This window comes from Arvicanthis niloticus, chromosome 1, assembly GCF_011762505.2.
Source record: "Arvicanthis niloticus isolate mArvNil1 chromosome 1, mArvNil1.pat.X, whole genome shotgun sequence".
NCBI lineage: Eukaryota > Metazoa > Chordata > Mammalia > Rodentia > Muridae > Arvicanthis > Arvicanthis niloticus.
The window spans coordinates 73327830-73355364 of record NC_047658.1 but is presented as its reverse complement, the minus strand read 5'-3'; the positions used below and the strand labels follow the sequence as shown (position 1 = coordinate 73355364).

Here is a 27535-nt window from a genome sequence, read left to right as displayed (position 1 = left end):
TCTGTGTGTGTCTGTGTGTGTCTGTGTGTGTCTGTGTATGAGAGACAGAGAGAGGTATTGCTAATGATACAAACCTAACACATCCCTAGCTGAAACATGTCCTCTTTCACAGTCTTATGACAGTTAAATCATATTTAGATCTAGATTAAAAGAGCCACTATTTCTTTTAACCCAGCCCTCAGCCTCTGACTTGAGACTGTAGTGTTCTTTTAAATTTTTTTTTTTCACTTCTATGTACTTATTTGCATGTGTCTGCTACATGTATAGATGCCTTCAGAAACCAGAAGTTGTCATGGATCCCTTGGAGCTGGAGTTATTGCCAGTTATGAGTGGCCTGAAATTGGTACTGGGAACTAAACCCGGGTCCTCTCTGGAAAGGCAACAATCCCCCTAAACCACATAGAAATCCCCTCAGTACCACCCATCTCCCTCCTCCCCCAACCCCCAGTTTATTTTCTGAAGCAGTTCTGCCATCAGGTCTGGAATACACTACCTTTAGAATCATGTAGACAGATTACCTGGGATCTGGGGCCTTGGGAAACAAGGATCCCACTGAAACTGTGAACTGATTACACATTTTAATCACCCACCCTCATTCTGTTCAGATAAAACACGGGACTTGGGGGCCTCAGCTGGACCATGGAGAACACATACAGTAATTTAGTGGAGGATTAGAGACCAGAATGAGTGCCTTGTTAGCTAATTCTCAGACCTTGTTTTCCTACTTAACCACTATCACTTGTTGAGCTTAGTGTTAGGATTCCAAGAAGTTTATGTGAAAATGTGTTTCTAGACACTGACATGTCAGACTCCCGTCCCCAATTTGGTGCTTCAATTAAATCATGAGGAAAAGCCAACCTCAGGCAGGTGGCAGACTTCTGCCCTGCCCCCATTCAGATGTACCTTTCAACTGTGACCTCATCACTGACACCATATCCCCTAAAGATTGCCAAAGAGAGGAGCAGCTGCCCCCCGCTATGGGAGCCAGGTGGCTGTAGGGCTACACTGGCAGGGGGGACCTGCAGGACGTAGGTGAAAGGACATCACCGAACACCTACTGGTCCCTTAACCCAGGTGTGTTCAGTGCCACATCAAAGCTTCCACAGGTGTGTACTCCACTGTGCCCTCACTTAACCCTGCATCTTCTTCTTCAGGAAATATGGCACGGGCTAGGGAAGAAGCAGGGGACAGTCAGCTGGTGTCTGGTAGGGAGCCATCTTCACGTATCATCAGAGTGTCTGTCAAGACCCCACAGGACTGCCAGGAGTTTTTCCTGGCAGAAAATAGCAACGTCCACCGCTTTAAGAAGCAAATCTCCAAATACCTTCATTGTGACACTGACCGATTGGTGCTCATCTTCACTGGGAAGATCCTCCGGGATCAAGACATACTGAGCCAGCGTGGCATTCTTGATGGCTCTACAGTCCACGTGGTAGTGAGGTCTCGTTTGAAAGGGTCAGCCTGTACAGGAACTCTGGCAGGCACCACAGGCCACTGTACCCATCGTTCAGAACCATCAGCCAAGCTTGGCCGGCTGGCCCGGAGCTCACCTGACCTAGCTGATTTCTTCAGCCAGCTTGTCCAACTGCTGCCTACGGCATCAGAGTCCGTGGTGCAATTCTTGGAAGACCCTCTGATTCAAGGACTGGCAAATGAGAAACAAGCCAATGGCGTGCACATTCCCGAATCCTCAAAGACGGTACAGAAACGGGACCCAGCTCTCAAATTTCCAGAAACCTTTCAGAAGCCTGCGCGGCAGCAGGAAGTCCTGCAGGAACACAAGCAGAGGCTGGAGGCCCTGAAAGCCGTGCCAGGGGGTGACAACGCTATGCATCCCAGTTGCTCTGATATCCAGCAGGTCATGCTCTCCACTCTGGCCTTATTGGTGGCTTCTAAAGGCTACATTTCAGGCTCAGAGCTGTGTAGAGGAGAAGCCAACAACGCTCACAGCAGTTCTGATCCTACCACCATTCCAGCCACTTCTGCTCCGGTCAGGACCTTGGCACAAGAGGTCAGTACAGGAGGAGTTACCCAGGTCAAGGGCATAGTTTCAAGTCAGGCTGGTTCAGCGTGCCGACCTGGTACGCTAGACTTACATCCAGGCTCAGATATCTCCTCCCAAGAGAGCCAGCAGCCAGTGGAGAAAGTCCCTCTAATTAGTCAGCCGAGACTCTCGCCCTGTGCTCTGCGCCGAGCCTTGACTGTCCTGCAGCAGAATCCATCTCTGGCACACCAGTTGGCAACTGGCAGCCCCCTACTACATCATATACCGCTTCTGCCCATCCTCACCAACCCTCGAGCGCTGCAGGCATTGCTACAGATAGAGGAAGGCCTACAGATACTGTCCAGGGAGGTGCCTGAGCTGGGACCATTCTTTCGGGACTCAGCTAAACCACGTGGGGCTAGAGGAGCCCAAGAAACTAGGGGTAGAAGACAAGCCCATAGAGAAGATACCACACAACACTCCTTGGCCTTTCTTCAGCTCTTCCATTCCTTGGCCAGTGCCTGTTCCCAGTTTACCCAAACCGCACTGCTCGCATCCCTCTTTACTGAAGGTCGGTACCAGCAAGAACTGGAGGAACTGAAGGCCTTGGGTTTTGCTAACCGTGATGCAAATCTGCAGGCCCTTGTAGCCACAGATGGAGATATCCACGCCGCGATTGAGATGCTTCTAGGGGCTCCGCAGGACTAGTCTCTCCATCTGATGCTCACGATTGCACCATTCTGTGGAGAGGGAGGAAAAGGGAGAAGGGGATGGAAGGCACTTATTTTAGAAATTCCGCTTCCTCGTATTATGAGCACATTTGGACAGCCCTTCTCTCACTGCCCAAACCTGTTCTACATTAAAGAAGATTGCTTGGAGCTCCTGTGTGTTGTAGATTTGGAATTGGGTGTGCAGCATAGTCTTACCTGGGAAGGGACTTGTATATTGCTCTGACAGCATGCTTTACTTATTTTCATGTCTCTAACCCAGGGATTCTTTCATATTTCAAACATAACACAGGGCTGGGGAGATGGCTTAGTGGGTAAGGGGTAATGTGTTTCATGTGCAAGCATGAGGACTGAGTTCAAATCCCTAGCACCCATGTAAAAGCCGGGAAGAGTGGCACATCTCTAACCCTAGCACTAGACAATGGGATAGGGAAAGAGGAGGATGTCAGAAGCTCAGTGACCAGCTAAGCCTAGCCAATCAATGATCTCCATGTTCAATCTCAAAGTGTAGTGTGGAAAGCAGAAGAGGAAGATGCCTGATGTCAACTTCTGATCTACACACACACACACACACACACACACACACACACACACACACAGAGAGATAGATATACAAAATATAAGGTGGACAAATCCTGAGAATTTATTTTGGGGGGGGGCGGTTCGAGACAGGGTTTCTATAGCCTTGGCTGTCCTGGAATTCACTCTGTAGACCAGGCTGGCCTCAAACTCAGAAATCCACCTGCCTCTGCCTCCCAAGTGCTGGGATTAAAGGCATGCACCACCACCGCCCGGCTAATCCCAAGAATTTTGATGTTTTCACTCACACTCAGTCAACATTCATATCTCCTATCAGCATTTACTTCCATAGCTACAAAATCCAGTTAGTCTCCCAAGAAGTCACAACTTAAGACATCTTGAAACCATGCCTTTGCCCAGAGGTTTCTCTGTCTGGAGTACATCTGGCTTTTAACTTCCTTTGGTACTCACCAAACCTTAGGATCCTGTTGTGTGAGGTTAACCTCTGTCAAAAGGACCATCTTCCCTCCTCCACAGGCTTCTTCCTTTTCTCCTGCAAAATGTTTGTCTCTACTGCCCTGTCAGACTGGTCTATATCTGCAGTTCTTGCCTCTCAATTTTTACATATCTCCCTTTCAGGGGAAAAATTTTATGAATATTTATAGTTAGGGAGTTACCCCAATAAGATGCAGAAGCTTTTTCAAGTTTTATTTATAGTTTTACTATAGAGTCTTGTTTCTGTGACGAATGTACTTCCTTTAATTATCTTTAAGAACTCAACTCTTTAACTTGAATAGTGGAGTATGTTATACCAGCTCTTTTAGAATTTATCTCTCAGAGGTTTGGCCCTTTTCATAACCACGGTTCTGGTTCTCTTGTTGGAAGATGCCACATGCTCCAGAGGATTTGCAGTTTTAGAGCAATCACGTAGCAGGAACAAAGGCAACAGAAAAGCAAGATAAGGGGAAGTGAAGAGCCAATGAAAAGCTCAGAACTGGGAAAGGGAGCTGGTGCCTGTACTAAAGTAATTATGCAATTCCAGTGCTGGAATGGGATTACAGTCTTAGGATTGAGGGAAAGATACTTGGCAGAATGGATAGATGGAATCCCACACTGAATATGTTTAAATATATCAGCCCATATGGTTACCCACTTTAAAAATATTTACTGAAATAATAATCATATACTGAAGTAACACTAGATAATGTGGAGGGTATTAAGCTGGCAGACAGGCAATTATGTCCTAGATGGTAAACCATGATACACATGCGTAAACATTTCTATCATCATGTAATAGAGGCACAGATTAACATATTCTTATTCAATAACATCCTTCTACTGACTGTCCATTGTGTGGAGTATTTAGAACATGGGGCTAACAAGTATCCATGACTGCAGTGATCACACTTTCTGTTTTGTCATCTATAAGATGATGGCAATAGCATCTATTGGATCTAGCAAATATTTCTCAAAGTTTACCTGCGTCCACCTCACATGTAATACACAGAGCTTGTCTCTCTGTGCCTCTCCAAATGCTCTCCAGTCTCCACCCAAAATTCAACTGGAAGATAAGAGTGAGTTGTGTCTAAGATCCTTACAGATTGCTTTGTCTTCTCAAACCATATTCTTCTAGCATCTAGTTTTATAGTGCCTATTTGAAGAAAAATTAACAGTCAAGCTTAGAGAAGAGAGGACGCCCTAGAAAATAGAATTCCCCTCATTTACTGTGGCTGCCACTCTCTTGTAATCTCTCAGACATTTTCTTGTTGCTAACTCACTCAGTATGAAGCCTGGAGATCTGAGGACCAAGGGAGTCCCTTACTTGGAAGCATTAGAACCTACAGTGGAGTATGGAGAAGTCATAGGCATGATCATTGCGCACTACATGTACACATTTCAAACCCGGCCCCAGAGGCCTGTGGTATGATGTGAGGAACATGTCAAGATACTCACAAGGTAGGGTGGGTACGAGTCAGAGGTGTGCAGTGCTTGACGTCCATTGACACAGTGAAGTTCATAAAACCCTCTTCGTTCTTGCTTCTCTTGCTGTGGGGCTTCTTTTTTTCTTTTGCAGATTTCAGTCTTAGACACATTTCTTTACATTTTAACTCCCAAATCCTATTTGCTCATGTTAGAAATATATAATCATGCTGTCATTGTGATTTGGGTTGTTTTCTGATCTGTGCTTCTCTAAATGAGATTCTAAACTTCTGAAGATAGAAAAAGATGCTGTCCATTCCTCTGTCTCAAGACAAGGCTCACATCTGTAATTTTCTGAAAACCTGTCCCTTTCCCATTATTTCCTCATTTTTCAGAAAAGAAGGAAGGGAGAGAGAGAAGAAAAGGAAGGAAAAAGAAGAAGAAGAGGAGGAGGAGGAAATAAAAATTAAGAAACAAAACAACAATAAAAAGAAAATAGCAAATTTATTTTTTTCTGAACAAATACTTTGCAGGCTTGTAGGTGCCTGAATGTCTCACCCCAACATTTCTTCCTCCATTCCTTCCTTGACTAAAGATTCTGAGAGTGCTTCAAGAATGATTAGTTTTTAAAAACATCATCCTCATTGCTGCGATGCTGTTCAAATTTACTACAGTGAGATTAAGTAACATTATTCTGCAAAGAGAATACGTTTAGTAGCTAATGGCTGAACATCATAATGGGGGTGTCATTGCCTTTGTAAATTCTTAGGGTATTGACCCAAACGAGAGCATGTGTCTTCAAAAATAAAACAAGGAAAAATTTACAGTTTTTTTTTCGAGCCAAAAACCAAAACCAAACCAAAACGTGGTTACAGGAACTCTATCTCAAAAATTGACCTTGGACCACATCAGTGGAGACTATTATGTGCGTGTTCTAGACCAGGATAGCTGTCTTTTCAACTCACATAATAAGGTGAACTTTGGAAAGGTATTGGTAAAAGTTTTGGTGATGAGCATACGTGCCTAAGAGCCTTTCATAAAGTGTCTTATTTCTTTATCATAGACCTGTGTACAGAAAGAAGTCTGTCTGCTTCATCTACCCTACTCTACTTTGTTTAGGTTTGACATATTGCTTTATTTGCATGGTGCCAATATTCACACTATTACACAAGCATTTAAATAGCACTGCTGTCATCACTCTTTATACTCCCTTCTCTAAACATACTAGGATCCTGTCTTAAATCTCTTCTCCATTATTGTCCCTGCAGTTCTTTTAGACAGAAGCAGTTCTGTGTCTCTGGTTACTGTGGACCTCCTGAGAGGCAGACAGACTGTGGGTGAGCATCAGACTGGGGTCAGGAAGCAGAGCAGAAGGTGTATTAGCTGTTTATTAATTATGATTCCAACACAGATTAAATACCTGCTCCAATTCAGCTTTGAATATTAGTGACCCAACAAAGAAATAATCACTATGTTATCTTGTCACATTATATAATGAAACACACAGGTTTTTTGAAAAAAGATCTTTGAAACATTTTTATTGAAAATTTATATAATATATTCTGATTGTGCTTTGCCCTCCCAAATCTTCCCATTTTTCTCTCTCATCTAACCCCACACCTTCTTTCTCTCTCTTTATAAAACAAATATACAAACCAACCAACCACATTATGAAAAAATGGAAAAACGTAAGAAACACAGACATACAAAAACAAAACCCATAAAAAAAAAAAAAACACCAGTAACCACAACGCATAAGCAAATGTCCAGTCAGACAAAAAATGCACAAGCAAAGCATTATGAGACAAAAACACCATTGAGTTTATTCTGTGTTGGCCATGAACTGCTGAGCATAGGACCTACCCTTAAATGTGGTTTATATAGCCAGTGAGCCTCCATTGAAGAAAACTAATTTTTCCTTTGAAAGCAGATGTCAATTTGAGATGGCTTCTTGTTTAGGGATGAGAGATCAGAAATGTGTAGATCTTCATTAATTCAAACAGTATTAACTAGACACCATCAACTACTACCTCTGAATTGAGTATTTGCGTTATTTCAGATATCACAACAAGCACTTTTCTAAGATGGGGCTGGGTAGGTGGGATGTCCTGATTCACGTAGCAAGAAGACTAAGAAGCTGAGATTTAAGCTCCCAGATGCCAGGATCCAGAGCTTATATTATTCCCGCCACAAAAGGCTAGATAATATGCTGTTTATAAAAACGTGTAACCTTAGATCTCTTCCTGAATTACAGACTCTTTTTTTTTTCTTTGTTAAATTCAAATAACAGCAAACATCTATTTGAGCATTATAGGTGAACTTGTAAATTTTAGAACTGAGATTACTGATAGACTCTGACTCAGCTTCTCTGAATGTCAGTAAGGGACAACTTCAGGTCTGAAATGAAATACATCTCAACCCAGAAGACTGGAGGAAGGATGGGAGGAAACTCGTTTCACTAGGCATTAATTCTACCTCAAACACCATTTACATATTACAGATTTGTTCTGTAATGTAGTTACCACAATAACTCTGTGAAACACAATAATTTTTAAAAAGAGGTAAAGAAGTTGCTTACCAGTGTTTAGAAAGGTTGTGTAGCTTTTTCATTTTATTTGCTTATTGAACCTTTACAAGCAATGCCCTAAAATTTTCCTTTACTTATTAACATATAAATTTCACACCTCTGTATGTATTAGATGTTTATAACACCATTTAATAACTGGCCAAATTAAGGCCCAGGGACACTGATCATGGCACTCAAAGCTACACAATTAGTAATTAGAAAAGCTTAGGTTCAGGCACTCTGACTGGACTTTGAGCCCTAATTGTTACCTGAAGGGATGAAATGTCAGAATTTAGATTCAAATCACACTAAGTTCATTTTAAATTTTTTTTTGCTGGTCTCAGAGGATAGTGTTCCTTTCACAAAACCCAATCTTTTCATAAGGCTGGAAACTGACTTCTTTAGGAAGTTGTACCTACTTATGTTGCTTAAGGTTACTACTGTTGGGATGAAATACCAAGGCCAAAGCAACTTGGGGAGGAAACGGTCTATTTCACTCACATTTCTCTATGACAGTTCGTTATCAAAAACAGTGAGGACAGGAACTCAAGCAGATCAGGAGCTGATACAGACACCATGGAGGAATGCTGCTTACTGGCTTGCTGTCATAGATTTTCTCTGCCTGCTTTCTTCTAGAACCCAAGACCATCAGCCCAGGGGTGGTACCATCCAGCATGGCCTGGGTCATCCCTCATCAATCACTAATTAAAAATGCTCGTTTGCTGGGTGTTATGGAGACATTTCCTCAATCAAATTTCCCTTCTCTTAGATGACTCTAGCTGTGTTAAGTTGACATAAAAGTAGTCAGGACACCACTTCTGAGAAAAGAGTAAAATACCATCCATCTGGACCATTCAGAATTCCTTTAAAAGTCCCATAAAATGATCTGTTTAATTTGATCATTAAATCACTCCTTCATCTGTCCAATCCTCTTCCTTCCAGAGAGCTGATGATATAATGTCTAGAATATTTTATTTTTCTTATCTCCAATCTCTGCCTAGACTTCATACCAAGTCCTTCCCCAAGTGAAGCAGTTTTATAAGCCGACTTCGAATCTCCTTGGTTCTTGCTCCATAGATGATGGGATTGAGCACGGGAGGCACCAGCACATAGAGGTTAGCCAGGAAGATGTGCACATGCTTGGGAACTCTGTTGTGGCCAAAACGATGGGTGAGGAAGGAGAAGAAAGCAGGTATATAGAAAACCAAGATGACACCAAGGTGAGATCCACAGGTACTCAGAGCCTTGTGTTGAGCATCACGGGATGGGAGACGGAAGACAGCCCTGAGGATGAATCCATAGGAGATGGCAATGAGGATGGAATCCAGGCCCATGGCCAGCAGAGCCACAGTCAGCCCATAGACAATGTTGATGGTGATGTTGGCACAGGCAAGCCTAGCAATGCCCATGTGCTCACAGTATGTGTGAGCCATGACATGGTGACCACAGTAGGGCAGTCGCCTCAGCAAAAAGATGAAAGGGGAGACAATAGCCACACTACGGACTATGCCAGCAAAGATAATTTGGGCTATGACAGTATGGTTAAGGATGGTTGTATATCTCAGTGGGTTGCAGATAGCTACATAACGATCAAAGGCCATGGCAAGGAGAACCGAGGACTCCAGAGCATAGATGGAGTGGACACAAAACATTTGAGCGAGGCATCCACCAAAGGAAATTTCGTTAGCATGAAGCCATAGAATGGCCAACATTTTAGGTACAGTGGTGGAGCTGAGAGCCAGGTCAGTGAGTGAGAGAAGGCAGAGGAAGAGGTACATGGGTGCATGAAGAGCACTCTCTGTTCCAATAATAAGGATGAGGGCAGCATTGCCCAGCAGAGCTACCAGATACATGACACAGAAAGGGATGGCAATCCAGAAGTGGGCAAACTCCAGTCCTGGGATTCCAGTAAGGAAGAGAGTAACTGGGAGACTGTCACTCATGTTGGAGGCTGTTGCCCATCTTGGCACATGAAGGGCTCTATGCATGGAATGATGACATGCCTGCCCTGAAACATTAGGTATCTGGTTCATTCATATATTTATAGACTAAAAAATTGTATGTTCCTCAAGAAACTTTTAAGGCTTTTTACTATTTCCTGTATTATCCATCAATACTTGTTCAACACAACTATATTCAACACAAGTGTATTCAACACAAGGTAAGTGTTTACATTCCTTAGCGACTACTTCCTGACTTGTCATGTAAAGTATCCTGCATATCATCTAGAGGCCTTTAGCCGGCTCCCTCGTAGGGATACTTCTTACTTTCCATCTCTCATACTCTTCTACACCCCCATCATTTTCAGATTTTAAAAATTTCCCCTTCTATATATTTTTTCTTATTTCAGGAAGTTTCAAGGGAGCCTTCTGTCTTGATTCTGCTTCTTAGTCATCTTTAAACTCTTGCCTTTTTTGATGGGGCTTTTATGTTGCTTATAGGACTTAAGTTTGGTCTTATATATTCAGCTCTGAGTTGGGTCTTTTCACTCCACCCAATGTCAATATTTAATTTTCTATCACTTCCAGATCTACTTTATTCATTGTCACTTTCTGATGCTACAGTAATTTTTTTTTTTTTTTTTTTGGTGTCTGAACTTCAGACTGTCTTCCTGCTTGCCTTAAGATTTCCAGTGATAACACAGGATAGTTTGGGTTAAGCCCTGCTATTGGCCTGTGGTGAGAGAATCCGGCAAGCTCTAATCACTACAAACTTATTCCCCATCCTTTTGACTCAGTATTATACCTGGCAGGATTTCCAATTATTGCTGTGAGATATCTGACACTCTGTCAGCATCTGTGGCTGAGAGAACTGAAAAGGGCAGTATGCAAGCACAGTTAGTTTCCCTTCCATTAAGGGACTGTGAAAGCACACTAGGCTAGCATCCCTCTTGGATTCATGACGGGGTTCCCTTTCCAAATTTGTCTCAGCCTTTTTTGAGTTATGATGTTTTTTTGTGGTCTTCCTTAAGCAAACAGTTTAGTCAAACTTAGACACCAGTGTAGGAAGTGTGAGTTTTTTGTTTGCTGGTTTGTCTTCATTTTTGTTTGTTTCTCCTAATCAAACACAGTTTTGTTTTGGATTCTGATAAAACAAAACAAAACAAAACAAAACAAAACAAAACAAAACAAAACTCTTACCTGTGCAAGAGGCATCCATTTTTGGCAGACTGTGCTGAATGTCAGTCTCTGCAAAGGAGCACTGTGTGGGAGCCCAGCTACTCTGAGATGTGTTACTTGAGTACTGAGTTGTTTGGGAGGGAAAGAAGAGGTAAAAAAGTTTGACCAGGCATAACCTGTGATGAAGCTTTGTTTGGAGGAGTGGAAGGTGTGTGTCCTTGCAAATTCAGATGGGTGTGGCATGAAAGAGTGGGAATACTCGGTGTTGTTCCTGCTGAATTGGCTCTTTTTAAGGTTTTCTGAACTCCCTGGATGTTTTCAAATCAGCTCTGTATTCCAGACTCTTCAGTCACCTGGCTTATTAAGTGAGACTGTTTATTGTTTTGTTCTGCAATGCTCAAAAGTAAAGACTCAGGTGCCCTCCTCTGAGGAGGTCCCTGCTGTGTCCTCTTGAGGGAGAAAGAGAGTGACATGTTGATAAATGAGGGAAAAAATTGAGTGAGAAAAATAGCAGAAACTTTTGAAGGGAAGTGGAGATTATTGTCTGTGATCTCTGTTCTCTGTCTTGGTCTGTTTTCTCTGCTTGACTCCCTTTTCTTTTTTTCATTCTGAGTTTTCTTGAATGCCTAGTTATCGTGGTCCATTAGTATTCTGTGCTCAGGATGAAAAATTTGTGAAGAGAGTAGTAAGTGGCAGTGAATGTCATTGTGCTAACAGATGCCATTTAACAACACACAGTTAAAGAGTCTGGAGAGATAGCCCAGCAGTTGAGTATTGGCTGTTCTTCAAGAATACCTGGGTTTGATTCTTGACTCCCACATGGCAGCTCACAACTGTAAGTTCAGTTCTAGGGAATCTGATACCTGCTTCTTGCTTCTGAGGGAATTACATACATGTGGTACACAAACATGTGGACAAAACATCTATAAACATAAGATAAACATATGCATAGTTAGCGTGCACAGGGCCTACACCAGGTCTAAACCATATAGGGTCCACTGCTGAGAGGGGATAGACCTAAGTCCCCACCCCTAATTCACAAGCTATCTCTAGTTGATAGCCACTCACAGGAAACTTTGTTTCTCCATCCTCCAACCACACTTAAGGGCAGGCTCTGTGCCCAGCAGTAGATGGCCAACAGAAAATAAATTCAGTGGTATTTTCAAAGGTGTCTCCCCCACCCCCCATACACATCTTTGGCTTATGTTTCAGTTTCTGATTTTGTGTGCAAATGTGCAAATGTGTATATTTCTGCATCTATATGTGTTTCTCGTGCCTTTTCTTTGGCTGTTTTCTTCCCTTGTTTGTTTTGTCTTATTCTGACTTCTTTGTTTTTTATTTTATGTCATTATCTTTTTAAAATCTGTTTGTTTTTAAATGAGAGAGAGAAAGAAAGGAGGTGGACTTGGATGGGAGGAGAGGTGAGACAAATCTGGAAGAAGTTGAGGGAGGGGAACCATAATCAGAATATATTGTATGGGAATTCTATTTTCAGTAAAACCAAACAAATGCATAGTCAGTGATGAAAGCATGGATTTCACGACAATGACACCAGAGGATTATGGAGCGCACAGGACCTTTCTGAGCATGTCCACTGCCGCCACCAGGGTGTGTCATGAGCCAGTTCTGCTTGGGTAGCATTTGATTCTGGCCAGATCCCCTGAATTTTATGGCCTTTGCCACCATCATGTTCTCTGATATATGTCCATCAAAGCCCTGTCCAGGATCCCTCAATTTCCCTTTTTAATTTCCTTTTCAACATATATTCTCTTCTCAAATTACTCCAAAGCAGTGGCCTTACAAAAATTAAGGTGTTTATTTCCTAAAGGATGTAGCTGTTGTGTATTGGGTCTAGTGCCGCTTGTATTATGTTAGTCTAGCCCCCCAAATTGCAGGAGAATCCTCACATCCACATGTAAGAACCCGAGGGAACCCTGCCCCCAGTTGGTCTTGATTAGTAAATAAAGTTGTTGGTCATCAATGGCTGGGCAGGGAGACAGAGGCAGAACTTTGAGGACTGCCAGGCAAGGGACTGAGGAGGAAGGAGAGATTAGCTGCATGCTGGCAAAAAAAGAAAGACAGCAGTCCTGAAAGGTGCAGAAGACAGAGAGATAGTCATGTAGGTACTGGGGAATGTAGCTGAGGGGCTACAGATCTAGGTCTGGGTAATCAAAGATGAAATACAGATTTTAGTAAGTAATAATTCAGAAATATCGGAGGGAGAGTTAGCCACATGGAGGTTAGGAAGTGGTCCAACCATTGAGCTGTTTAAGGCATATTAAAATATAATTCTCTCTCTCTCTCTCTCTCTCTCTCTCTCTCTCTCTCTCTCTCTCTCTCTCTCTCTCTCTCTCTGTGTGTGTGTGTGTCTGCTTCATTTGAGAACCCAGAACACTGGGGTGGGTAGTGAAGAGTGCCACTACCACTGCCAGGGTTGATTTGAGTAGGATTAATTGGGTTCTACTACACGTAGCAAATATTATATGCCCTTTAATAACTTTGAGCTGGCATTTCAAAAGTAGGGTTCTAATTTTGAATAGTAGAAAAAGGATGAAACTTTCAGTAATTTGTTGATATTGATACAGAAAAATTAAATGGTCACATCACTATTTAAAAACATTCAATAGCATCTTTTTGTTGGTGTGTGTATATGCTCATGTATATGTATGTACATGTGTGACATGTGTATGGAGGCCAGAGGTCAAATTCTGTGTCTTCCTTATAAACCACCTCATTATTAGAAACAGGGTATCACTATGTTGCTCTGGTTGGCCTAAAAATGCCACTGTTGACAAGGATGGCCTTGAATTCACAGAGATCCACTTGCCTTTGCCTCTCTAGTGCTGGGATATAAAGGTGTATGACATCATGCCTGGCTTTCGCCTCATTTTCTGAGACAGGGTCTTTCACTAATTGGCTAGGCTGGCTTGACTAGCCAGCTCCAGAGACTGTCTTGTATTGACACCCCTGCTCTCGGATTATAGATGCTATCATTATACCTGACTTTTTACATTGATGATGAGACTTACATTTGTGTCCTCATGCTAACCACACAGGCGCTTTACCAACTGAATCATTTCTCCAGTTGCTGGAATATTTATAGACTAGAAATGTCTAAGTCACCATTATCAATTTATAGACAGACAAACTTTGTTTAACTATGAAAAATTTATTGTTTTGACTTGGAACTCATTATTTCACTTTATTTTCCCTAAATATTTAATTATGATCACCTTTTCAACACACACACACACACACACACACACACACACACACAAATTTAAATTCTTTTAAAATTCTCTTTAACAATAGGCTTTTCATGTTAAACTGTTAGCACAACTATTACAATGCATTAACTATTAGAAAAGTTTCTCATTTCATCCATTATTAGACAGAGGAACAAATATTCCAGGAAGCATTTTCCCTAATTAGATGAATACAACTTCCTGCATCCAACATTGATGGAATGGAACAGAGCTCACATTCAGTTACTTTTCCTTTTATTTAAATAAAGTGGAACATGATTTACATAAACAACTTCACTATGAATGACTTTTGTTTTTGCCATGTAGGAAGTGTACCATAGCTAGAGGTGAGCAACAGTTTTAAGAATTCTGTGAGGGAAGGACTGGAAGGGGGGCAACATTGATAGTAATAATACTAATACTAATAATGAAAATAATAAAAATAGAATTCTGGTTGTCTACACACCCCTGACTCGTGGGGACGTATGGTATGCTGGTGTGATTAGGTTGGTTAAAAGAGAGAAATTGAAAAATCAACTACTGTTGCTAATAAAAAGTCAGGTGCTTGAATGACAGTGTAAAAATTAGATAGTAACAGTCTATCCCTTCTCAGTCTTTTGTCTTTCCAGGCTGCCTTTAAGGCCTCCTATTTCCGAATTGCTGAGTTATGACAGGTAGCTGGCTGGTAAAGGAAAATATAGTCCCAGCCAAGTCATCTTACCCAGAGTGTAGAGGCTGGTTTCAGAGCTGGCAAAATAGTTTAACAATCACCACAGTGATCTTTGGTACCTGTGTGTGGTGGTTTGGATGAGAAATGTCTCGGGCATAGTTTCAGACATTTGAACACTTGATACCCTGTTGCTGGTGCTGTTTGGGAGGGCTTAGGTGATACATCCTTGCTGGATGAAGTACATTACTTTGAGATTAAAAAACCTTACCTACTTCCAATTTGCTCTTTCTGCTTCATGTTTATGGTTCAAGATATGAACTGTCAGCTTCCTGTTTCTGCTGCAGTGTCTGCTGTTTGGTGTGTGCCTCCACTCTGCCAACATGGACTCTTATCCCTCTAGACAGTATGCCAAAATAAACTTCTTAAGTTGCCATTGGTCATGGTATTTTATTACAGCAACAGAATAGTAACTAATACACTGTGTAAGCATATGTAGAATAACTTGAGTGACAATTTATGATTAAATAAATATGAAGTGTGTTAAAACTAGAAATTTTGTTATACTTCACTGTGGTTTTTCTCTATATCACTCAATGTAAGAAAACTATACTGATAACATATATTTCATGGAACTAAATTCTATTAAGATTGAGTTTAATATTAAAATATTTCATTATATATTTGGCAAAATAGTTTGTAACTGAATAATGAATATCTTCTCTCTATATATCTTCTCAAGAAGGCCAACACATATGTGTATATAATATTGTTATTTTGTCTTTAAGTATCATCTACTGAGTTTTGAGGATGTGAGCATGTGGGTATTTGCCTAAACATTCTCAGTGAAGACAAAGTCCTCTTCATAGCTTGTAGAACCTTAGGGTCTAAGTGAAGGCAGTCACTATGATTCCCACTGTGTTTGTGCCAAATGATGGATGGATGATATGAAGGGAGGGATAACATTTAAGTCATGGCTGCCATGTGCTAGGCTAAGCAAAGAACTTGTACTTATGATACAATTGTGAATTATGCAGAATATTTTAGTTTTCATTTCAGGGATCCGAGTACACCATAGATTGTGGCTTAAGGTCATGAAACTGGCAAGTGACTCACCTGGTAATCACATCAAGTCTGACCCCAAAGCTGTTTCCTCAAACATAGTACAACTCATTCTTTTTATCCTAGTAATGTTCTTGCCCACCAAATATATGCATTTGTCTAAGTGTTGTGCTTGTATACACACACACACGTGTGAGCACACACACATATGTGTGTGTGAATGTGTGTTCTCTCTCTTTCTGTGTGTGTGTATGTTTAGTGATCATCTCAACAGTACTAGAAGTTAAAGATCTCTGAAAAATTTTATTCTTTCAAAGAAAAGAGAAAATGGTAAAAATACTGTCAGGGTCAACTTTTTCAGAACTATAGCTATTAAGTAATGTTTTGTGTTAATCTATAAAACTTCTATATACAAAATATTTGGATTTTGCTAATATCAGAGATTTTGTGCATTGCAATTTTTCCTCATCCCATCCCATCCTCTGTTTTTGAGCTCTGCAGGTACATGTAAACTAGATCTTGGGGTCACAGTCAAAACGAGTAACCTGGTGCTGCTCAGAGAGAGCAGACATGGGTGCAGTTCTTATGGTGCCCTTTACAGAGATTTGATGCTTGCTTCTCTGAAGATTCCCTTGAAAACCCTGTCTGTAATTCTGTCTAAATTTGGCAGGATCCAGAGCTCATCCCATGTGGATGACATTTTCCCATGGGTGACTTTAAAAGGTAATTATACAGTGTTAACCGTGTAGCTCCCTGTGACTTCAGAACTGTTAGGGTAAACAAAGAGCTCTCCCAAAGATAAGACTGAGAAGTTGAGGGATATTTTTGTTAACATGAATGAATCATACAGTTTAGTGTGTTTCATGTGATATTTCCATACAATGTATCATGCACTAACCATGTCTACTGTTCCTTATGTCCCCTCCTGTCTTACCCTCTCTCTGTTCTCCCTTTCCATGTGGGCTGCTTCAAGAACACGTGTGTTCTCTTTATCTGGGAGTTGTACCAATGCTCTGAATCATTCCAGTTTCTATATGTGCTACCAAAGGGAACACTGAAGTACTTTACAAGCTTTGGAAAATTCTAATTGTGTATCCACAGATGTATGGCAGGCTGGGTTCTTGTCTGGAGGTTGACATATCACCAGAAGACATCATTGTTTACATTGAATCTCTGAAGGATATGATACTAAAGTTTCAAATCAAACTCCTGAGAGCTGACGTTCTAGTTCAAAAGTTTTCCCTCATCCAACACAGATATGCTTCTGGCTCATAAATTTCTGGCTCAATTATTTTCCTTTCTTTTTTTTTTAAGTCTGCAAAATAATTCTCACCAATAATGCACATGAGTTCCAGCTGCTACTGCCCCTTGCCAGCCAATTGCAGTGGCGTTTTTTTTTTTTTTTTAATTTTAATTTTTCTTTTACTGAGAATAGATTTTTCCATATAATATATTCTGGTTACAGTCCCTACCCTACTCCTCCCAATTCCTCACCACTTCTTTTCCATTCAGCTCCATACCCTTTCTGTTTTTCATTAAAAAATGAAATTTTATTTATGAAAGGAGAATAAATCCAAGATATCTACAATATAATATGCCAAGCACAGTTAACAGGAACATATTTACTGTTTAAGAAGTCGATAAGAATGCTCTCATAAATGAATGGTATAACAACAAAAACAACAGAAAGCCCACATACACATGGAAACTGAATAACACTCTACTCAGTGATAACTTGGTCAAGGAAGAAATAAAGAAAGAAATGAAAGACTTTTTAGAATTTAATGAAAATGAAGGTACAATATATCCAAACTTATGGGACACAATGAAAGCAGTGCTAAGAGGAAAGCTCATAGCTCTGAGTGCCTACAAAAAGAAACTGGAGAGAGCATACACTAGCAGCTTGACAGCACACCTGAAAGCTCTAGAACAAAAAGAAACAAATATACCAAAGAGGAAAATAATCAAACTCAGGGCTGAAATCAATCAAGTAGAAAAAAAAAGAACTAAACAAAGAATCAACAAAACTAGGAGCTGGCTCTTTGAGGAAATCAATCTTTCTTTCTTTCTTTTTTATTTATTTATCTTTCTTTCTTTCTTTCTTTCCTTCTTTCTTTTTCTTTTGTTCTTTATTTTTTTATCAAATATAGTTTAACAGGAGTCAAACTCAAAAAGGAAACTTCAGTTGAGAAAATGTCTCCAACAGATTGTCTAGTAGACAAAAGATTATTGAGTATTTCCTTGACTGATGATTTACTATTGCAAGTGCCATCCCTGAACAGCTGGAATAAAAAAATCAGTCTGCACAAGATAATAATTCTATTGCTTCAGTTCCTGCCTCCAAGTTCATGTTTGATTTCCTGTCCTGACTACCATTCATAATGTACTGTAAGATATAAGATGAAATAAACTCTTTTTTCTCACAAAAAAGAATGACAGGTATATGAGGTGTTTTATATAAAAATAGCTTACTTTAGTCATGCCACAGTGTACATGTACATTACCAATGTACATTACACTTCAGAACTTTATGTTGTATACCATAAATGAATGCAATACTTCAAAATTTTCTTTTATTTATACATTCTTTGAGAATTTTACACATTGATACAGCATGTTTTGATCATATCCAACACAACTGTCCTCCTTCAATTCAACTTCTTCCAGACATCCCCTGTATCTTTCTCCTTTCCTTCTAACTTCCTCTGCCTCTGTCCCTCTGTCTCTGTCTCTGTGTCTGTTTGTCTGTCTGTCTGTCTCTCACACACACATACATACATGCATACATACACCCCTAATGAGTCCAGTTAAGGCTGCCCATATGTGTATGGTGAAGGGGTCCAGGAGCACATGGGCAGCCTATGAATGGCCACATCACTGAAGAAAATGGGCATCTTATTCTCCCAGCCACCAACTGTCAATAAATGGGGCCTAATGAGTCCCCCACCCCCACCCCCGCCACTATGCTAGAAAGTTGAGTGGCTAGATCTAGTAACCACAGCTGCTGTGGGTTTCTGAGTGCAAAGGTCCTGTTGTGTCCAGAAAGCATTCATTCACAATAGATCTTTTTGCAATATGTCTCTTACAATCTTTCTGGTTTTCTTCTGCATTGTTCCCTGAGCCTACTGAGGGGAGGTGTTACACATGTGGTTGAGCACTCTATGATCCCCAATTCCTTCTACTGACTAGGTGTGAATCTCTGTTAACTTCATCCACTACAACATACTGTTTCTTTCTTTTTTTTTTTTTTTATAAAATTAAAGATTTGTGGTAACCCTGCATCATCTGTCTACAGGTTACATATTTACAATAGCTCCAATGACCTATTAGTAGTTTTTAACAATAACTTTCTTTTTGGACTATGCATCACAGGCTGACCTGGAACTCACATTGAACAGCAGACTGGTTTTGAGGTAGCAATCCTCCTGCTTCCAGCCTCTATCATGTTGGATTACAACTGTTCAGTTTTATGTTCTGCTAATAAAGAATTATTTTACAATTGAAGTATATACATTGTTTTGTTCTGCATATTGATATTACCCACAACACAGACAATGTTATAGCATAAGCAACTTTCATATGCACCAGGAAATAAGAAACCTTGTGTGATTCACTTTACTGAGATATTTTCTTTATTTTAGTTGTCTGTTACATATCCCTGAAATACCCAAGATATGGCTGCATGGTAAGTATATTAATTTCAACAGAAAGATTTTTTTCTTTCTTTTGGTAGATGCTCTAGTTCTTATAGATACCTAGGGTTAGAGTGACTTAAGTATCAGTGACTTATGTTTAAGTAAGTAAAGCAGGGCTACAAACTCTTTTTCTAAGTAGGTAAAAATTTGCATACCGATGACCAATGTATGAAGAAAATCCAGTTCTGCCAACCCTTCTTCACCAATACAATGGTTTGTCTATCTCCTTGTGGTTTGTTATATGTTTCTCTGATGTCTCATGAGCTATTTACTGTGTGTCTTTCAGTTGTGTTTAACACTAAATTTTCATATTATACAAAGAAAGAAGGAAACATGGTCCCAAAGCAAAATAAAATAGCAAGACAAAATTGTTCTTTGGGAAAATCAAATTTGGGCTTACTTAACCAGGATTTTAACTAGGTATTTAAATATGTTATAAGAACTAAAGGGAAGTAAGTCTAAAGATATAAAAAAAGGTGCAATATGACTTTATTAGCAAAGATATATTAGAAAAAAAAGCACATTAAAAAACCCATATGAAATATTCCCAAGAACAGAAAACAGAAGTCACAAACATGAAGATGTGTTAATGGGTATTTCCTGTCCTAGTAACTGATGAGAGAAAAAAATATGAAAGGGAATGAGCAGAGAGCCCCAGAAGTCCTGAGACACACCAAGTGCAGCCATGCATGTGCACAGATATTGTATGAGGAGAGAGAAAGTAAGGGAAAATCATTTTAAGAATCACAAGCTAAATATTTTCTAAATTCAGTGAAAAACATTAGTGTTCATTCCAAAAAACACAGCAAGTTCTCAGTGAAAGAAACTTCAGTAAATGCTTAGTGACTGAAGCCAAGAGTCTGCACAAAGGCAACTCGAATACGAATAAGTTTTCTAAGTGCTTAATGAGCATGCATTTGCTACTAAAAGAAAATAAAACTCAGAAATGAAAGGCAAGAACTGTACTGGAAGAAGATATAATTTATTAAGCACACAGCATATCAATTATTGTCTGTTTTATATAGATATTATAAAAGAAGTATAATAATTCTCTGATGGGAAATTAAATAAATCTTATGTAAAAAGTCTTATATAAAAATCTAATAATGTTTATATATATACAAATCTAATAATGTTTTGAGGTTAAATAAATTGTATAATTCAAATTTTTTATTAAACCTTTTATGGTTTAGGCACCATTCCAGGTTTGGGGCAAACACTCAGTAATTTTTTTAGTCCTTATCACAATCCCAAAAGTATTCCCATTGTCCTGTTTTCAAAGATGACCTTACTTGATAGAAGATCTCACAACTGTCCCAAAGTTGAAAAGCAGGTGAGGGAAAACACATTCAAGCCCATGTACTCCTTCAGACTAGTGGCTGCACCCACGACATAGCACTTTACAGTTTAGGTTTACAGTCACTCTGAATGCCATTTTGATCTCCCCCCGCCCCCCCCAAAATTGTGCCAGCCATGAAATGGAGTATTGTCTTCAGAACACATCTCCTTCTCCTCCTCCTTCTTTCTCTCCCTTATCCTCCTTTTTTTCCCTTCTCTTTCATCTCCATCTAGGAAGTTCTATCTCCTAAGATAACAGAAAAATGATGTCGTCTGTCTAAGAATGGTGGGGGGAGCACCTTAATGTGATGATTAACAGTCCACATCCACCAGACGATTGCTCTTCCTTCCAGCAATTCTTCCCATGCCATGCTGTTATTAACACACCACAGATCTCATCCACATGATTTTAGCTAAATGAATCACCTGCCCATGTATTTTTTTTGTCATCTCTAACCTCTGCGCAGAATTCATACTGAGTGTTTCTCTAAGCGAAGCAGTTTTAGAAGCCGACTTCGAATCTCCTTGGTTCTTGCTCCATAGATGATGGGATTGAGCACGGGAGGCACCAGCACATAGAGGTTAGCCAGGAAGATGTGCACATGCTTGGGAACTCTGTTGTGACCAAAACGGTGGGTGAGGAAGGAGAAGAAAGCGGGTATATAAAAAACCAAGATGACACCAAGGTGAGATCCACAGGTACTCAGAGCCTTGCGCCTAGCATCTTTAGATGGAAGCCGAAAGACAGCCCTGAGGATGAAGCCATAGGAGATGGCAATGAGAATGGAATCCAGGCCCACAGCCAGCAGAGCCACAGTCAGCCCATAGACAATGTTGACAGTGATGTTGGCACAGGCAAGCCTAGCAATGCCCATATGCTCACAGTATGTGTGAGCCATGACATGGTGACCACAGTAGGGCAGTCGCCTCAGTAAAAAGATGAAAGGGGAGACAACAACCACACTACGGACTATGCCAGCAAAGCCAATTCGTCCTATGACTGTATGGTTGAGAATGACTGTGTATCTCAGTGGGTTGCAGATAGCTACATAACGATCAAAGGCCATGGCTAGAAGAACAGAGGACTCCAAGGCATAGATGGAGTGGACACAAAACATCTGAGCGAGGCATCCATCAAAGGAAATCTCTCCAGCTTGTAGCCACAGAATGGAAAGTGTCTTGGGAACAGTGGTGGAGCTTAGAGTCAGGTCAGTGAGTGAGAGAAGGCAGAGGAAGAGGTACATGGGTGCATGAAGAGCTCTCTCTGTCCCAATGATAAGGATGAGGGCAGCATTGCCCAGCAGAGCTACCAGATACATGACACAGAAAGGGATGGCAATCCAGATGTGGAAAGCCTCCAGCCCTGGGATCCCTGTCAGAATGAGAGTGGCTGGGAGACTGTCATTCACATTGGAAGACGGTATCCTTGATAGAAGAAGGTTTCTGCCCCAGGTTAAACGATACATCAGTCCTGTAGCATCAGGCATGTAGTCAATTCACCTAAAATAATGGCCTTTCTATGAAAAACAGTTTTTAAGCTGTGAAAATATTCACTTCCACTATTTGGGCTGAGCACCTGAGAAGATGCTGTCATATATAACAGCCTTTTTTTTTGGTGCTCATCATTGGTGGTATGCATTTATAATAAAACCCTGACTATCAAGCTAACTGTTTATAATTGCTGAATTGTCTCTAGCTGGCCAGAGACATAGAGACCTTTTGTTAATTATGAAAGCTTGGTCATAGCTTAGGCTTGTTCCTAATTAGCTCTTACACTTAAATTTCCCCATTTATACTAATCTCCACTCTGCCATGTGGCTCCTTATTGAGTACCAGGACCTGCTTCTTCCTCTGAGTCTGGCTGGCAAATTCTTGCCTGATTCTTTTTCAGAGTTTCTGTCTCTGCTCAGAAGTCCTGCCCATCCTTTCCTGTTTTGCTATTGGCCACTCAGCTTTTTATTAAACCAATCAGAAGGTGTTGGAGGTAATGTTTATAAAATATAATTCAACCATAAGAGTAAAAACACAAATGTCTGGCCTGTAATCAAATCTCTATTGGTACACAGTGCACAAAAACATCACCCCAACACTTTATTCCCCTGCTCGGCCTGATGCACATCAATCTGCCTCCTATCACACCCCACACACGATTTGCTGTTTTTCTGCAGAAAAAGCTAGGGACAGGTTTTTTTTTTTTTTTTTTTTTTTTTTTTTTTTTTTTTCCCCACCATCTACCATAAGCCCAGGCAACTGTTTTTCTTTGTATTCTCAGGTTTTTGAAGTTTGCTTTTAGTCTGGTTCTTAGTTACCTTTTAATTTCATTTTATCCACCACCTTTAAAGAAATCTTACTGGGTTGAGATTGTCTTTGTGGTTTCTAATCTCGACCTTTTCATTGGCACCATTGACATCTAGCCTCTGAACTGCTTCCCTAAAAGAGCCAATTAACAATTCCCAGTGACAGCATTACCCATTTGTTTCAGTACTCCATGCTTTAGTCCTTTCTCTGTCTGTAAAGTATCCACCTAATTATATGCCAAATAGCTGGTTTTTGTATCTTAAGTGATAGTCAACCTGAATATATCCACCTCTTTCAGGAAAATTTATAGTACTTTAAGCATGAAATACATCACACATGGTGTGGCTCCCAATTACTCCAAAGCTAGTGCATGGACCTGCAAACCTACCAGGGCAGTGCCTAGATACAATGATCAGGTAGCATGCCAGGTACTAATAGATTCATGTAATTCTATATTATTTTTATTCTAGATTATTTTTCATTATTTCTCTGAACTCACCCCCTTCTTTGCTCCATCACTGCTCATTGACACTACAAAAGGAATCTCTCTCTCTCTCTCTCTCTCTCTCTCTCTCTCTCTCTCTCACACACACACACACACACACACACACACACACATACACACACACACACATCCCTCCATCTCCCTTATCTCCCTTCATGCAGATACTTATATTGGCAGCTTGCTTAACCTGTTGTTTTTCTCTTAAGCTCAAATAAAATTCTCCTCAAACTTAAAAAAAAAATACAAAGAATCAAAAATTAATTGTAGAAGCAGCACCTTCTCTATCCCATACTGGCAGTCAGAGTGGTGGAGATGTTAATCATTATTCATACCTTGATCTCATCAACAGGTCAGAGCTCACAGAAATGAACTGATGAGACCAGAGCACAGCAGTCCTCACTGTCAGAAGTGCAACCAGCTCCCAGGTGTGGGAGTGTTAAACTGCAGTGTTTCACTCATGTAACTGTCAAGTTAGATGGTCACGGCTCAAATTCCAATTGTTTTTCTCACATGGAACTTTGTATACATTTGTACCTATTTTGGAAATCACTCACTGTTTTAAAGGAGAGAGAGAGAGGGAGGGAGAATGAGAGAGAGAGAGAGAGAGAGAGAGAGAGAGAGAGAGAGAGAGAGAGAGAGAGAGATGTTTGTCTGAAGATTTTCTCTGATAATCAGTTCCTAGGGGAAAACTTGGAAGGTGGAAATCAGAGAGAGGGCCGGACTTTGTGCAATGCTTTCTTTCTAGCTTATTCTCATCCCCAAGAGAATAATGGTAACTGTAAGGAGGATGCTCTTCCATAAACGGACATAGACTCTGGAAAGGTGAAGTACAGATAAATCTGCAGTGCAGGGCAAAGTTGGAAACAGATGAGTTGCCTTAGCATTACGCTCTGAATGGCGCATGCTCCTGAGGTTGTTCCACGCAGCCTTGCTAGGAGTCGTTTTTATGAGTTTGGTCCCCGTCAACACCACCCCCCACCCCCACCCACCCCCACTCCCCCGTTCTTTTGAGATCTTAGCAATTGAATCGTGATTTCTTTCTTTAAACAGTTGCTTTTGGAGACTCTAATCTTAAGGGCATACACTGATCGTAGGCTGGCATGCTTGGGCTTTAGCTGTGATCTGTTGCCACGTGTGAACTGGAGGCTTGTGAGGTCTGAGTGGTAGAATGGCCATGTGTATAGGCAATGTGTAGCTGCCTCTGATGATGGTTTGGGGACATAAAAGATGAGTGTGCAATCTGGATATAACTGTCTGCCTGTCTTCAGTTTTGTTTGGGATAGCTCTGAATTCCATCTTTTTATTTAAAGGGTGTGGTTATGTATGGGTTGGAATACTCAAATTTAGAAGTCAGATGATGATGATGATGATGATGATGATGATGATGATGATGATGATTTTACAGTCCAGTCATTGCCCCCTTCCTGGTCTGCCCTCCCACAGATTCTCATCCCATTCTTCCTCTCTCTTTACTCTAAGAGGATGTACCTCAACCCCTCCCCTTCCCCACCCCCCCCAGGCCTTCTCACTCCCTGGGGCCTCTGATGTATGTATGTCAGGGGCCTCAGACCAGCTCCTGTATGCTGCCTCCTTGGTGGCTCAGTGTCTGAGAGATCTCAGGGGTCTGGGTTAGTTGAGATTGCTGGTCTTCCTATGGGGTCATCCTTCTCCTCAGCTTCTTCCAGCTTTTCCCTAATTCAACCACAGGAGTCCCTGACTTCAGTTCAATGGTTGGGTGTCTAAGTATCTGCTTCTGTCTCAGTCAGCTGCTTGTTGGGCCTCTTAGAGGGCATCCATGCTCAGCTCCTGTCTGTAAGTACACCATAGTATCAGTAATAGTGTCAGGCCTTGGAATCTCCTATTGAGATGGATCCCAAGCTGGGCCTGTCATTGGACCTCCTTTCCCTCAGTCTCTTCTCCATTTTTGTCTTTGCAGTTCTCTTAGACAGGGACATTTCTGAGTCAGAGAATTTGACTGTGGGATGGCAACACCATCCCTCCACTTGATGGCCTGTTTTTCTCCTGGAGGTGGACTCTGCAAGTTTCCTCTCCCCACTGTTGGACATTTCATCTAAGTCCTGAGAGTCCTGAGTCCTTGAGTCCTGAGAGTCTCTCATCTCCCGGGTCTCTGGTACTTTCTAGAAGGTCCCCCACCTCCTACCCACAAATGTTGCATGTTTCCATTCATTGAGCTGGCCCTCAGGGCTTGTCTCCTATTTCCTGCCCCCCTACCTGATCATGTTCTTCTCCCCCACCTCTTTCACCCAGGTCCCTCTCTACCTCTGCCTCTTGTGATTGCTTTCTTCTCCCTCCTAAGTGGGATTGAAGCATTCTCACTTGGGCCCTTCTGCTTGTTAACCTTCTTGACCTTTGTTAATTGTATCCTAGGTATTCTGTACTTTTTTTGGCTAATACCCACTTATTAGTGAGTACATACCATGCATTTCCTTTTGGGTTTGAGTTACCTCACTCGGGATGATATTTTCTACTTCCATTCATTTGCCTGCAAAATTCATGATGTTTTTGTTCTTAATAGTTGAATAGTATTCTATTGTGTAAAGAAACCACATTTTCTGTATCCATTCTTCCATTATGGGACATATGGGTTGTTTCTGTCTTCTGGCTATCATACACAAGGCGACTACGAACATAGTGGAGCATGTGCTCATGTGGTATGGTGGGGTATCTTTGGCATATATGCCCATGAATGGTATAACTATATCTTTAGGTAGATCTATTTTCAATTTTCTGAGGAACCTCCATATTGATTTACAGAGTGGTTGTACCAGTCTGCAATCCTACAGCAATGGAGGAGTGTTCCTCCTTTTCCACATCCTTGCCAACATGTGTTGTCACCTGAGTTTTTAATCTTAGCCATTCTGACTGGTGTGAGGTGGAACCTCAGTGACCCCCTCATCGCCTACATTCAATATAATAAAAAGTATTTAAAAAGTCCTAATCTTTTACAAAACAATTATACAATAATGTGTAATCACTGGAACTTCAAAAACCTGAAAACTCTCTGTTGGGACACAGTCCAATAACCTGCTGCAAATCTGAAAGATGCCTAAATGATCAGCTAATCTCTATGTCAAAACCTGTGAACTAAACTAATTAATTGTATTGAAGAAAGATCCCAGAGCTCCTTGCAAATAATCTTCACTCCCAGTTTACATGTCATTAAAGAAGCCCATGGGCACTCTTCTAAACCAAAAACAATTTTAACCCAAGAGTTCAATGAGCAGAGAAATAGCTTCATCCTTTTATTACAGCAGGAAAAAGAAAATAAAACAAACAAAAACCAGAGCTAAAAATTTGCAGGAACACATAAATTTGGAATCCCTATCACAGAAACATACAAGAAGAAAATACTCAGGGTTCATTTGTTTTGTGAAAAACAAATCTATCCATCTGCAGGAGAATTTGCTTTGTGGAAGGTAAGGCGTTAATTGAACTGCTCATTTTACAACTAACTCTGAACTAATTATACTCTATGTTGGATACTGTAATGTGAAATATAAAATAAATATAAAATATTATCTTATTTTGTTTTTTTAATGAAAATAGTTTGTGGCCAACCAATATCAAAATGTGCAGTACTAAACATTATTTTGTGGTACAAACAGTCCTAAGTTCTGCATGTGTAATGGCACTAAGTGTGACCAAATAAAATCGCCACTCTTAGAAAAAAAAGAAATCACGATCATCACTGTGTAATTTAAACCCTAGATAGCCTCCAAATAAAAATTCTCTTTAGAAATACAATAGTTTTCTTAGACATTTACACAAGTGCTCACCTACCATTTAATATGGCCTGTTGATGCCTCTAATGTTTTTTTAGGTGATTGGGATCCCGCAATTCTTGATCGAGATCCCAACAAATATACAT

General features: G+C 40.6%; 3 protein-coding genes across 3 annotated transcripts; 1 reads left to right on the top strand and 2 right to left on the bottom strand.

The window, feature by feature from the left end:
• Positions 1–967: 967 nt before the first annotated feature.
• LOC117706210 (ubiquilin-1-like) lies at positions 968–2803 on the top strand. Its single transcript, XM_076914354.1, has one exon. It carries the CDS (start codon positions 1160–1162, stop codon positions 2690–2692), a length of 1533 nt encoding a protein of 510 aa, XP_076770469.1. The 5' UTR covers positions 968–1159; the 3' UTR covers positions 2693–2803.
• A 3919-nt stretch (positions 2804–6722) lies between these two features.
• Positions 6723–9867, bottom strand: LOC117718912 (olfactory receptor 52D1). The gene has a single exon (XM_076914282.1). The coding sequence runs from the start codon at positions 9748–9750 to the stop codon at positions 8722–8724; it is 1029 nt and encodes a 342-aa protein (XP_076770397.1). The 5' UTR covers positions 9751–9867; the 3' UTR covers positions 6723–8721.
• Positions 9868–20584: 10717 nt separating this feature from the next.
• On the bottom strand, positions 20585–24157 carry LOC117718739 (olfactory receptor 52D1-like). Its single transcript, XM_076914197.1, has 2 exons — positions 23979–24157; positions 20585–22343 (listed from the first exon to the last, which is right to left on the bottom strand). Exon 2 carries the CDS (start codon positions 22328–22330, stop codon positions 21314–21316), a length of 1017 nt encoding a protein of 338 aa, XP_076770312.1. The 5' UTR covers positions 22331–22343; positions 23979–24157; the 3' UTR covers positions 20585–21313.
• Between the last annotated feature and the right edge of the window lie 3378 nt (positions 24158–27535).

What these genes read in the sequence shown, in the direction of transcription:
- LOC117718912 (XM_076914282.1), bottom strand. Translation starts at nt 9,750, where the DNA reads ATGAACCAGATACCTAATGTTTCAGGGCAGGCATGTCATCATTCCATG.
- LOC117706210 (XM_076914354.1), top strand. Translation starts at nt 1,160, where the DNA reads ATGGCACGGGCTAGGGAAGAAGCAGGGGACAGTCAGCTGGTGTCTGGT.
- LOC117718739 (XM_076914197.1), bottom strand. Translation starts at nt 22,330, where the DNA reads ATGCCTGATGCTACAGGACTGATGTATCGTTTAACCTGGGGCAGAAAC.